This window comes from Hyperolius riggenbachi, chromosome 2 (assembly GCF_040937935.1).
Source record: "Hyperolius riggenbachi isolate aHypRig1 chromosome 2, aHypRig1.pri, whole genome shotgun sequence".
Taxonomy (NCBI): domain Eukaryota; kingdom Metazoa; phylum Chordata; class Amphibia; order Anura; family Hyperoliidae; genus Hyperolius; species Hyperolius riggenbachi.
In genome coordinates this window covers 104,504,977-104,519,074 of record NC_090647.1, presented here as the reverse complement: position 1 = coordinate 104,519,074, position 14,098 = coordinate 104,504,977, and the positions used below count along the sequence as shown (strand labels likewise).

Genomic DNA, 14,098 nt, shown 5'->3' with positions numbered 1-14,098 from the left:
AAAAAACAAGGAGCAGCTACATTACCATCCAACAGTAAAAAAGGTCACCATGTAATAAATTTTAGAATGTAAATCAGGGATTTAAAAGATTTTACAATGGGCAAAACACTGACTAAATCATTCATACAGAATTGTAAAAATGAAGCACTTTATTACATTATTTTCAGTGGAGTTCCTCTTTAAGTGAACCTGCATCTTTAAAGGACAGGTCCGTATTTTTCGAGTATTGAGCTAAAGCGGTGTCCAGCTTTGGACATTTAGCCCACGGAACCTAGTCTTCCTCTTTAAATGGGAACCTTTGTTTGAAAGACCTAGGAACAAACAATTGTTTTTCCGGATCCTTCCATTGTGACTTAATCAGATCCTTTATGGAATCATGAATCGGGAAAGTTTTAAACCCCTTAGCTCTCAGCCCTCTACAGATATCATCCTAAGCAGAAACATCTATTTTAATTTGTTCAGACTCAAACTGCTTTTAACAGTTCCTCAGTGTGTCTTCCCCATTAGATATTTTGGGATCTTAATAACAGATTCCTCAGATACATCTGCAGCAATTGCTTCCCCTTCCTCAGACCCATAGGCAGATGCCCAAGATAGGGGATCAACATTTAAACCCTGATGTGAACCTCCAGGTCGAGGAGAATATTCCTCTGACTGAGCCCCCTGGCCAGGTGTCTTATCCGGTACAAAGGTATTAACAGGTACATTAGATGTGGATGACCCTGGCCCACAGGATTAACCATAAAAGCAGATCTAAAGGCAGAAAAAGTTGGTCATTTCATCTTTCATAGACCTCACTAAATCTAAAAGAGCCACAGTAGTCCGAGTAGATTCCTGTTCAGGAACAGCAGGTTTCTTAGTTAGTAAATAACATTTCCTGCATGTATTGCAAGTAGCCCCTTCATGCAACTTTACATTACACTTGTGACACCTTAATCTTGCCGGCTGTAAAATGCAAGCAAAAGAGAGAGGGGCCCTCAGTATTAGTGAATAGGGAGACAGAAGCACAATGTCACGCTCTCTTCACATACCTGTTCAGATTCAGTATTGCTCTGACCTGGCCGGGCTTCTGTAGCTGTCTGCTCCTGCTCCATGCTTGCGTCCCCGTGTGATTTTCGTGCTGAAATGAGCTTAGCCAGGGCGAGAGCGCCGCCTCCTACTCCCTCGCCCAATCTGTAGCCGGCGGAAGTGACGCGTACACTAGCGGCCGCAACACACACTGGGGAACTGAATGGCGGCGATCCCTCCAACTAGAGCCTGGATGACTACAGACCAGGTAACACGCCTTCACAGTCTGCAACCAGAGCTGGGACATCACCATCCACAACTTCCTGCCAATTTAGCAAAAGCTCCTACTTATCAAAGGCGCCCCAGGCATACCTCTGAATAAAACAAAAACCACTAGCAGGTGCACACCCAGGTGAAATGGAAAACAAACAAAAACTGAATTGAGGAGGAGGAGGAGTCCTTTTATAGGGCGGTTCTTTAAATTTTATTACTCTTGCAGGCGTTTCCGTTTGGGGAGGAACAGACAATATCTCATCTTCAGCCATCCTGGAGGACGAGGGGAGAAAAGAAGGATGTCTGCAATCCCTGCAGGCAAGGCAAATTAGGTAAACAGCTAGGTAAACAGCTGCCACTACTGCTGCTATACAACCGGGAGGCCAGGAGAAGGAGTGGAGGAACGCTGGAGAGCCACACAGGCAGGGAATCCATAACATGGCGGTAGTTTGTATCGATTGGCATTCGTAAGTTGGAGATTCCCTGCCTTTGCTGTAAGACGCAGGGACTTTCTCCCCATTTTTTAGAAAGAAAAAAAAAAAAAAAAAGTGTGCCTTATATGGTAGATAACTAAAAGATTTAGCAACCATCATGTGACAACCTTCTGCTAAATCTCAGAAGTGTCAGCTGTTCTGAGATGGAAATGTACTTGTGAACCAAGACAAGTTGATAAATCTTCCCGGATACAGAAATCTGATAAAGTTATGCAAAACAAGCTGTGGAAATGAATTTGGCAGATCTCACTTAGTTTGCAATCTTTTGAATCTAATCTATTTATGCACAAATTAAACCTGGAGGTAATGATGGTACACCAGAGTCAGTGTTCCACATTCCAATTGTTAAATGTTCTGTAGCTACAGCCAAAATAAACCAGAAATGAGTCGTCCCTATGACACCTGAGGTGCAAATAAACGAAACAATTGTATATTCTCCTAAATAAAAGTGACTAAGATATTCCAGTTTTATTTTATATATTTAAATCTACTTTAAGTTTTTATACTTTTATTGCTTTTGCTCAATGATACATTCATTTTTTTATCCATTTCCTGCTCTCAGAAGCCATTTTCTGCTAGGAAAGGGTTTTATAGCTGCAATTTCTTATTAGTGAGTGTCACACTGTAGTCTGAACCAGTCCTGACTCATACAGAACTGCCACTTACATACCTGATGAACTCTTTCAGGCAGAGAAGGGGAAGAAGAAGAAGAAGAAAAAAAAAAAGGGGGGGGGCAGCAGCTGTGTGCTTGGCACTGTACACACACACGTCTATCTTATGTCACCTCGGGCATCCTTTAAAAAGGACAACCAAGGTGACATGAGACATTATGAGATAGACATGGGTATGTACAGTGCCTAACACACCAATAACTAGGCTGTGTTCCTTTTTTCTCTCTCTGCCTGAAAGAGTTAATCAGGTATGCAAGTGACAGTTTCTGCCCAGGTCAGACTGGGTCAGACTACAGCATAACCCTCACTGATAGTAATTAGAGCCATAACAATTTCAGAGCACTGAACCGTAAAAAAAAATGGCCTGGTCACTACAGGGGATGTAAGCCTGTGGTCCTTAAGTGGTTAACCTCTCGCACACCAGTAGTCTGTCCCCTTTAAGGGAACCTAAACTGAGAGGGATATGGATGTTTCCTTTTAAACAATACCAGTTGCCTGGCAGTCCTGCTGATCTCTTTGGCTGCAGTAGTGGCTAAATCACACACCTGAAACAAGCATACAGCTAATCCAGTCTGACTTCAGTCAGAGCACCTGCATGCTTGTTCAGGAGCTGTGGCTGAAGGCATTAGAGACACAGGATCAGCAGGAGAGTCAGGCAACTGGCATTTTCAAAGGAAAAATACATATGCTTCTCAGTTTAGGTTTCCTTTAACCACTTGACTGCAGTGTTAAACCCCCCTAAAGACCAGGGCAATTTTCACTCAAATTTGCCACGGCAGTTTTAAGGCCAAGCTACAGTGCCGTACAACTCTGCACACAAGTGATTCCCACCCACTTTTCTCCCCACCAACAGAGCTCTCTGTTGGTGGGGTCAGACCGATTTATTTATTTATTATCCCCCTGCTCCCTCCCTCCCTCCAGCCAGCCAATGACACGATCGGCTGTCATAGGCTTCAGCCTATAAAAGCCAATAGCTCTCCTGTGTGGCAGATCGCAGCGCTGTACTCAGAAAGAGGCTGAAGAGGCTGGAGGTTCTCCGCTACCGGCCCATTATTCGTCTGACAACAGACGGATAATGCGGGCTCCCATACGCGTCATTGGAAGCTTACTGCGGTTTCTTGTACTGCGGTTTCTTGTACTGCGCCTGCGCAGTAAGCTTCTGATGACGCGGGCGGTAGCAAGCAGGCGTGCGGCCCAGGCCACGCAGCCGAAGTTGAAAGCATGCCACGCTAGACCGGAGGACGACGACGTGGGACATTCCTGCTTCAGGGGGCTGATAGAAGCCAGGTAAGTGACTGTTTTTATCCCCAGGACACCCCACAGAACTCCGTTAAGCACCAGAGACTGCTGGTTCCATAAAATGGTGCTTACTGACGAACCGCTGCATATACCCGCCACTCTCCCATCGCCACAGGCCCCTCTCTGCTGTCACTATGATGGCAGAGCTGTGTGTGCTGGTCAGGAATCCAATGAAATCTGCTCCCGATCGCGTCAGAGCTTTGCCATCATACAGAAGGCAGGGCGAGTAAATTGCATCAGGAAGAAAGTGACACTATTGCCAGGGATGTTGAAATCTACATCCTGTCAGAGCGCACAGCCACCTGCAGGACAGATTTAAACCAATGTGGTCCAGAAGCGGTTAAGTATCGATAGTATAAGATGTGTACATTCATGTAAAATGCTGTCCAACCAGATCAAGACAAACTTTTCCGAAGATGGAGCATTCTGAGAGCCATGGTAACTCCCAGTTTTTCCCAAATGCCTGCAAGAGATTCCTGATATTGTGTGTGCTTAAGGCCTGGTTCACACTGCAAGAGCTTTTTAAGCACTAGAAATTTGAAAAGCTCTTGCTAATGCAAGGGGGGATTTTTATAAAATTACATTACCAAGAGCTGTTAAAATCTGAAACGCTTACAAAAAGCTCTTGCAGTGCAAAGCAGCCCTTACTGTGTAAAATGGTAGACCAAAAACACCATTGGCCTCAACAAGACTGGCAAGTTTTGCCCCTCTAGAAATCCTGCTGCAGACATTTTGATGGCACCAACTGGTGAGCTGACCTCTAAAATGTGTCAAGCACCACTGTAGAGGCTTGATTCACAAAGCCGTGATAACTCGCTAGCGTTTTGTGAGCACTATAACACATGTAATGATTTACATGCACAATTGCAAAAATGGCGATTGCACACAAAACATTACGCGCGTTATAGCACACGCAAAACACTAGCGCAACTGATATGAGTTATCACGGCTTTGTGAATCAAGCCCTAGGTGTGATACAGAACAGTTTTTCTGCTTTACCCTGCGCCCAAATCTCACAGAAGCTTAGTTATATGTAGGAACCGATTGGAGAGAAATCCCCATTCATAGCAGTTACTAGGGACTAAAACTGGGCCCAGTGAGCCAACTATTGTTTGCTTTTTATCAAAAGGTAAAATGTTAGTAGCATTCACCTTTCATCTACTAGAAAAGTCTCCATAGCTTACCTCATCATCAGTGGTGTAGATAACTTCATTGGCACAGGTACCAAAAACACAGGCTTTCCGAATATAGGACACCTCTTGAGGTGACAGCAAAGTAAATAAAGGCCACTTCCCAAAGTCCACCATTTTGTTATCAGGTTTCACATATGCATACCCAGGTTTTAATAACTAGACAAGAGAAAAAAGAAAAAAAGGTCAGTAGGCACAAAAATAGTAACAATCTTGTGACTGCTGGCTTGAAAAACTGCAAGAACTTTCACTGCCAATTAAGAAACAAACATTTCTAAATAGGTCAGTATAAGCAAGCGATTGAACAAATGCAACATAAAAAGGCATTTAGACACCGCCAAGCCTTAAAAATGTTAAGGTCAATTATTTAGAAACAAAAGTGCCTGGCCAGGAAGCGGACATGCTACCCTGTTGGGACATCCGGCCGGCCATAGCCAAGGTGAATGAGGAGACCAATAAAGTTTGGGTCTTAAAGTAAACCTGAAGTGAGAGGAATAAGGTAAATTTTATTAAAGAGAACCTTTACCTTCAAAAAGTGCCCATGGGGATACTTACCTCGTGAGGGGAAAGCCTTTAGATCCTATCGAGGATTCCCCCATCATCCTCCATCCGACGGCAGCGCTAGAGGTCCCCAAACTGTGGGCATGTAAATATTTATTTTCCCGCCTCCAGCGCAGGAGCACTGGCGGCTCTCTGCTTGAGCTTAGGCGGAAATAGCCGATCCCAATTTGGTCCGCTTTACTGCGCAGGCAAGTCACCTGCACCGTAGTGCGGACCCGATAAGGCGCAGCTATTACCACCTTAGCCCATCGGGGAGCCACTACTGCGCTGGAGCTGGTAAGGTAAATATTGCAGGTGCTACTGAAACTGTTGCACATGCTAAGAAACTGTGAGAATCCCAGACTGGAGTGCAGATAATTCACTGTGTAAAAGGGGAAAAAAAAAAAAAAAAAAACCTGTAGTATACTGTAATTAGAGATAGACACACAAACGGTTAGCAGCCATGTTTTTTGTTTGTAAACACTGCCTAAAACTGGTGATTAAAAGCCAGGCTGTGGTTTCGTTGTCGGCTGTGGTATGGTTTAAAAAGAAATATGACGGCCTCCATATTCCTCTCACTTCAGGTGTCCATTAGGTTCACAGTGGTCAGTTGCAAAAATAACACATTAGGCTCTATTCTCAATAACTTCCCGCATGCGGTAAAGCACATGCGGGAAGTTTGCGCACAAAACGCTATGTTAACAAAATTTTCCGCATGTTTTTCCCGCATGTGGAATGTGGAAAAAGTTCCGCAAAAGTCGGTATTTTCCGCAAAAAAATCCCAATTCACAAAACATTTCAGGCGCATTATTTTAGCGGTATTTACCAATTTTTTATCACCTACAAGTAGTAGGTGATATATTCCACATCCCATTGATTTTAATGAAGTCTGGAGGCTTATGGCTCACGGCAAACCGCTAGCGGTTCTGCAAGAACCACTACACAATGTGGTGAGTGGCAGTGTTCTCACTGCCGCGGTTGCGCAGTGTTCTCCCCAGGCTCTTTTAGCCGGGTGCTCCACCCGGCTAGTTTTGGTGACCACCCGGCTGTCATCGGCTCACCACCTCCTATGCTGTAAGCAGAGTTGCTCACAGAAGCACCAACCTTGCATTCTCATCTCGCCCCACCTGGCTACTTTTTCATGCCACCCGGCTACTATTTCATGCCACCCGGCTGGAAAAAATTTCTGGGGAGAACACTGTTGCGGTTAGCGATAACCGCAACCACGCTGCATGCAGCGGTTTGCCGGCGACGAGCGACGTTCCGCGATTAGCAATCATGATTAGCGTGCATAGCACGCTAATCGCGATCGCTCCAAAACTGCCGCAGTGTCCAGTGATTTTAATTTACTTCAAACACCCATTCAAATGTGCTTTCAAACCAATCAGGTAGAGGTTTTACTGCACAAGTATGTTCAAGTGTATCAGAGGTTTTACTGCACAAGTATGTTCAAGTGTATCACAGAATCATCAACCATTTCCTTCAGTAACCACCTGCTGAGGTCAGTCAATTCTGTGATCAAGCAGGTATGGTTTTGTGTTAGCATTAATTTAGCATAAAAGCAGCAACAGATACAAAAATACTATAACTTGAATGCAGCAAAAAAAAAAATTTATATATATACACTGAAAGATGCAACAAAATTGCAAAAGTGAAGCAGCTGCTTCAGTTTACTTTGCATTGGCTTTGCTAAATGCACACCAATGTATGAAGAGCAGGTTTCAATAACACGAATCACTAGCAAGTCCAGAACGAACGGGAGCTGCACAATGCCAGCAGGCTGACCTGGCATCACAGGCAGCCGAGTCCTTACCGGACACCGTTGTACAGCGGCCGGAGGGCTCTTCGCTATGAGACGGATGCCAGGTGCTTTAGCCAGGCACTCAATATCGTCCGGGTAGTAAGACCGGAACGGGAACTCGATGCGCCGCCCCCGCCGCCGGTCCCAGATAGCTCTCTCCCGCTCCAGAAACACAGAACGGGGCAGGGCGAATGCCATATCACGTGACTCGCTGATAAGCCGAAACAAGACAGGCTGCCTCAGCTGTTTCTTAAATAGCGCTTGCCTATTGGCCGTCAACTAGTGCGCTGTGATTGGCCCCGAGTCCTGCGCCTCCTAGTGACTGTCACTGAACTACGGAGCGACGTCCTACGCTGACATATAGCGGCCGACCGAATTATCACTAGAAACCAATATATTTATTTTAGATTAAGTGATTGAGATTTGATATTAAAGTATTACTTGTCTGGCATGAGCGTCACACGTAATCTGGAACCTCTGCCTAAAGTAGAAAAGAAATTCCATTCTCTTTGGGAAAAAATAACAACTAAAAACACCTCACTTCTTTGAGGTCGGCTGTACATAATCTTCCGCAGCAAGCGAGTTAATTAAAGTGTACCAGAGATCGTAAACTGGCCACTAATTATACTTACCTGGGGCTTCCTCCATCCCCATGAGCACTGGGGCTGCCCTTGCCGCCCTCCTCAGGTCCTCCTGCGCATGCGCGGCTACGCACCCCACGTCCTCTGGTGAGTTCTACGCCTGTAGTCGCAGAACACACCAGGGGACAGGAGCATGACAAGGGGTCGCGAGCAGCTGAGCCGTGCATGTGCAAAGGGCCACGACTGCCTGGAATATCGGCAGAATGAGGGACCGAGGAGGACAGCGAGGGAGGCCCCGGTGCTCATGGGGTTGGAGGAAGCCCCAGGTAAGTATAAATAAGGGCTAGGAAACCATCTCTGGGCTAGGAAAAAATGACGCCCTGTGTGTGTGGGGAGGTGTGCAGAGGCTTACCGCACCTCCCGTGGCTCATCCTGGTCCTGATCGGAGGGGTCAGCTCCCTTTGCCCCGGACATAGGGCTTGATTCACAAACTGCTGCTAACTATTAGCACGGGCGTGCTGACCAGCACGTGAAGTGCCGCTCGCGGACTTTTGCGTGCAAAAGTCCACATTATCACACGCAAATGTCTGCGAACGCCCGTGCTAACAGCACCAGTTTGTGAATCAAGCCCATACTGCGTTCCGCATGCACAGCATGCCCCTTTTGGGCAGCTTGTGACTGCGCTCCTCAGGGACGCTGGGCGCGTGCACCTGCGTGATGACGTACCCGGCGCAAACAAGCCACCCCAAGAGGATATACTGCACATGCGCAGCACAGTATGTCCAAGGTGAAAGGATACCAACCAGGACAACGGAAGGCATAGCGAGCGAATGGAGGCAGACAGCGGGCCACAGGAGGTGCGGTAAGCCTGTGCACACCTCCCTACTCTCACACAGGGCATCATTTTTAGATTTTAATTAGGCCTAATGTATCCTTTAATACCTGTATTTACAGTGGGTTGCAAAAGTATTCGGCCCCCTTGAAGTTTTCCACATTTCGTCACATTACTGCCACAAACATGCATCAATTTTATTGGAATTCCACGTGAAAGACCAATACAAAGTGGTGTACATGGGAGAAATAGATCGAAAATCATACATCATTCCAAACATTTTTTACAAAAAAATAACTGCAAAGTGGGTTGTACATAATTATTCGGCCCCCTGAGTCAATACTTTGTAGAACCACCTTTTGCTGCAATTACAGCTGCCAGTCTTTTAGGGTATGTCTCTACCAGCTTTGCACATCTAAAGACTGAAATCCTTGCCCATTCTTCTTTGCAAAACAGCTCCAGCTCAGTCAGATTAGATGGACAGCGTTTGTGAACAGCAGTTTTCAGATCTTGCCACAGATTCTCGATTGGATTTAGATCTGGACTTTGACTGGGCGATTCTAACACATAGATATGTTTTGTTTTAAACCATTCCATTGTTGCCCTGGCTTTATGTTTAGGGTCATTATCCTGCTAGAAGGTGAACCTCTGCCCCAGTCTCAAGTCTTTTGCAGTCTCCAAGAGGTTTTCTTCCAAGTTTGCCCTGTATTTGGCTCCATCCATCTTCCCATCAACTCTGACCAGCTTCCCTGTGCCTGCTGAAGAGATGCACCCTCCGAGCATGATGCTGCCACCACCATATTTGACAGTGGGGATGGTGTGTTCAGAGTGATGTGCAGTGTTAGTTTTCTTCCACACATAGCGTTTTGCATTTTGCCCAAAAAGTTCCATTTTGGTCTCATCTGACCAGAGCACCGTCTTCTACATGGTTGCTGTGTCCCCCACATGGCTTGTGGCAAACTGCAAACAGGACTTTTTATGCTTTGTGTTAACAATGCCTTTCTTCTTGCCACTCTTCCATAAAGGCCAACTTTGTACAGTGCGTGACTAATAGTTGTCCTATGGACAGAGTCTCCCACCTGAGCTGTAGATCTCTGCAGCTCGTCCAGAGTCACCATGGGCCTCTTGACTGCATTTCTGATCAGCACTCTCCTTGTTCGGCCTGTGAGTTTAGGTGCATGGCCTTGTCTTGGTGTACAGTTGTGCCATACTCCTTCCATTTCTGAATGATCGCTTGAACAGTGCTCCAAGGGATGTTCAAGGCTTTGGAAATCTTTTTGTAGCCTAAGCCTGCTTTAAATTTCTCAATAACGTGATCCCTGACCTGTCTTGTGTGTTCTTTGGACTTCACGGTGTTGTTGCTCCCAATATTCTCTTAGACAACCTCTGAGGCCCTCACAGAGCAGCTGTATTTGTACTGACATTAGATTACACACAGGTGCACTCTATTTAGTCATTAGCACTAATCAGGCAATGTCTATAGGCAACTGACTGCACTCAGATCAAAGGGGGCCGAATAATTATGCACACACCACTTTGCAGTTATTTATTTGTAAAAAATGTTTGGAATCATGTATGATTTTCGTTCCACTTCTCATGTATACACCACTTTGTGTTGGTCTTTCATGTGGAATTCCAATAAAATTGATTCATGTTTGTGGCAGTAATATGACAAAATGTGGAAAACTTCAAGGGGGCCGAATTCTTTTGCAACCCACTGTATACTTACCCAAACTTCCAACAGCACCATGAGGTCCAAGGGGCTTCCTCGTCGTCTTCTCCGGCAACTCCGTTCAATTGATATCCCTCCCAGCATTCTGGCCATGAGCGGCTGCATGCCCCTCAGTACTGCTGAGCAGGTGCAGAACGCTCCTGGCTGCGCGAGTGCGATGGGGTGCGTGCGCGTCTAAGTCATGCAAGTGCAGAAGAGCGCAGCTGGAGAAAATACCGGGAGGAATATCTACTGAACAGAGGGTTCAGAGAAGACGGTGAGGGCACCACGGACCTAATGGGGCTGGAGGAAGCCCCAGGTAAGTATAAATTAAAGGGGCCGCACATGCGCAGAAGAGCTGACTGGCGTGACTGCGCCACATTACCAGACACATTGGTGCTCATGGGGCTGGAGGAAGCCCCAAATAAGTATAAAATCTTTTAAATAGCCTATCTCAGGTTTACTTTAAGCCCATCTCAAGTTCCCTTTTTACCACTTCAGGTTCCGGGGGTTTTACCCCTTAAGGTTCCTAACAATTTTGCCATATCGGCTGTGTCACTATTGATACAGCAATAACTTTTTATTATGTACTAGTGACCTTAGCCCGTTTAAAAACTGGCTAGGTCTGTCACCACTCCACTGCGCCTGCCTGCCCCGCGCGCACGCCCACACGGCTCCCCCTTCTGGCCCAGTCCTCCCTCAGCTCTCCTCAGTGTCTCTCGTCCCCCCTGCACATGCGCAGAAGCGCAAAACATGGAACACACACACAGGAAGTGAGGGATGGGACGCAGAGATACTTGCACATTATTATATAGGATGCCATCACAGTTATACATATATTGTTTTTTCAGGACATTCTTTCTGGGCTTTCTAAAGTTGGCCACACACCATACAATTTTCATGCAATCTGACTGTACAATCAATCACCAAGTGCTGTTATACTACTTTAGGGTCATATTTTTTTATTCAAGTATTATTTAATTTCACTGGGAATTTATCGAGAAAAATTAGGTGCAAAAATTACACATTTTTTCATGTTTCTCCCTTCCTAACTTTTACATGACAAGTGCCACAGTTTTAAAACACCTCAAAATACATGATTTGGATCATTCCGGTTAAAATGATACATGCCATATTTTATCACTATTCGGGCATGTAGCCGCACCATTATCGTCAACCTGTGCGTCTGCAGCGATTGCATGCGGCGGCTAGGGCGCACAGTTTGGGGACTCCAGTGCTGTATAGATGCATTGCTAGGCAACAACATTTTGATGCGTCTATACAGCGTTGGGTCCTCGAGCTGTCACCATAGTGATCGCATCCGATCGTTATGGGCGGCAGCCATTACAGGTGTCTACAAATCTTAAGGCCAAGTATAGGTGACACAAGGGGTTCATTAGTTTGGTAGGGGTTAAAAGTATTTAAAAAAAAAAAACGCTTTATTTTTTTTACACTGTCCATTTACATAATTATTATTATATTTTTTTCATTGTAACTTTATGTGAATAACTGTTGCTAGCAGCAGTCATTCACAATCGGATTAATGCACAAGCATGCATGTGCATGAGCAACGGGGGCGCATGCATACACGCACTTGATCACGGTGGCAGAGTTTAGTGCTGGATGTAAGTCTCACATCCAGGAACCTACAATGTAAATAATTTGGATGTGAGACTTAATTAATCTTTCAGCGGATTTCCTCTTTAGGTTCCTGGATGTAAGTTTGTGCATGAATTTGCACAGCGCATATAAATTCTCATTGACTTTAAATACCACTCCCTTAAGATTGCAATTCATTATAACATATAAAGTTAGTGTCCCTGACTCCAACTTTAACTTACTCTGGAGGTCCGCTTTAAACACCCTCTGACCCAGTGGGGTGCCCAGTAATAAGTGGCAAGGGGTTTGCTGCAATGTGATCGCTATAAAGTCGAAGCAAGCACCATCAGGTATTGCCGCTAATGTTTTAGAATGCCCCCTGAAGACCCCCTCCGGTCAAATTTTAATAAACATTTTGGCCCGCAGCAAAGACTGTTTGAGCATTTGGCCCTTTATGTGATTGAGTTTGGTATTGCACTGCACGTTTTGCACTTCAGAAACTCTTCAGCTTTCGTAAATCATCCCCTGTATTGCTGAGTTGCTGCATCCATGTATTTAGAGTCACAAATGTACTTGTTACTAGAAGGTATCGAGAGAAAGCTTTTAAACATAATTTTATGATTTACCATGGTACAGGCATACTTTACTGTACTGGGTGTCAATAACTAGCCATTACTTTCATATATAGATAATGGAATAGATTTAGCATTGAGTAATATGTATTCTAAGTTTATTTGCATCGTATGAGAAGAGAATGATTTAAAGAATACTAAAGGGAGTCATTTCTATGTCTAGGAAACTTTTAAAAAACCTATCAAAATGAAAGCATGTTGACTTCAGTAGTTTCATTCATCATTATGTACTAAATGTAAGGTAATACAGTAGATATGCAAGCAAGCAACGTATGTTCCTGACACCTACAGGATACTCCCAGAACTCAGGGTATAAACATTCTACTGAATGCAATGCATGTATCTCCACAGCCAAAAAGTGATCTACAGTGTATAGTGCTACTACTACACAAAACATTTTGTAATTCAAAGTTATCAAAAATTACCATTTCATTTCCATGTATAGCCAGTTATAATTTTACTACATTGGTATGGAATTCAATTTTCATTTTATTTATATATTGTTTATTTACATTTTTTGCCACCATGCTCAATGTATCACGTTTGGTGCATATAATACCCTGTTATACTCATCTTTCAGAATCTTTTAGGGCTTTTTCCCACGAGCAGTTGATAGGCAGTGAATAGACTCTTGAACTCTCACAATTGCTTGCTGCTGCCTGGCAACTGCTTGCTGCTGCCTGGTAACTACTCACTGTTGTTTGGTAACTGCTCACTGAGCACGCAGTTCATCTGCCCGTGAGAAAGGGCCCTTATGGTCTGTGCAGAGCAGAAAATAAACGTTTAGCTTTACCGTAATGAGAACATGTTATCAGTTTATGTATGTTTTCTTTCTCTATAAAGGTAGGTTTTATATACAATACTTACTAACATTCCGACTGGTTTATCTGGTGGGTTGCTGCACACAGAGGCTGTGGATTCTGCACACAGAGGCTGTGGATTCTGCACACAGAGGCGGTGGATTCTGCACACAGAGGCTGTGGATTCTGCACACAGAGGCGGTGGATTCTGCACACAGAGGCTGTGGATCCTGCGCACAGAGGCAGTGGATTCTGCACACAGAGGCGGTGGATTCTGCACACAGAGGCTGTGTATTCTGCACAGAGGCGGTGGATTCTGCACGCAGAGGCTGTGGATTCTGCACACAGAGGCTGTGGATTCTGCACACAGAGGCGGTGGATTCTGCACTCAGAGGCTGTAGATTCTGCACACAAAGGCTGTGGATTCTGCACACAGAGGCTGTGGATTCTGTACACAGAGGTGGTGGATTCTGCACACAGAGGCTGTGGATTCTGCACACAGAGGCGGTGGATTCTGCACACAGAGGCGGTGGATTCTGCACAGAGGCTGTGGATTCTGCACACAGAGGCGGTGGATTCTGCACACAGAGGCTGTGGATTCTACACACAGAAGCTGTGGATTCTGCACAGAGGCTGTGGATTCTGCACACAGAGGCTGTGGATTCTG

At 45.2% G+C, this 14,098-nt stretch overlaps 1 protein-coding gene across 3 annotated transcripts in view; it reads right to left on the bottom strand.

Annotated features, from left to right (window-relative positions):
• The window catches only part of RCBTB1 (RCC1 and BTB domain containing protein 1), a 40,820-nt gene extending 32,833 nt beyond the window's left edge, over positions 1-7,987 (bottom strand). For 2 of the 3 annotated variants that reach the window (XM_068267154.1, XM_068267156.1), the window contains exons 1-2: positions 7,289-7,481; positions 4,930-5,094 (exon numbers count right to left, since the gene is read on the bottom strand). In XM_068267154.1, coding sequence (XP_068123255.1) covers positions 4,930-5,094; positions 7,289-7,474 — 351 coding nt within the window. In that variant the 5' untranslated portion in view covers positions 7,475-7,481. Of the gene's footprint in view, positions 1-4,929; positions 5,095-7,288; positions 7,482-7,908 lie in introns of those variants that run through there. The other variant, XM_068267155.1, reaches the window with a different exon arrangement.
• Positions 7,988-14,098: the final 6,111 nt, after the last annotated feature.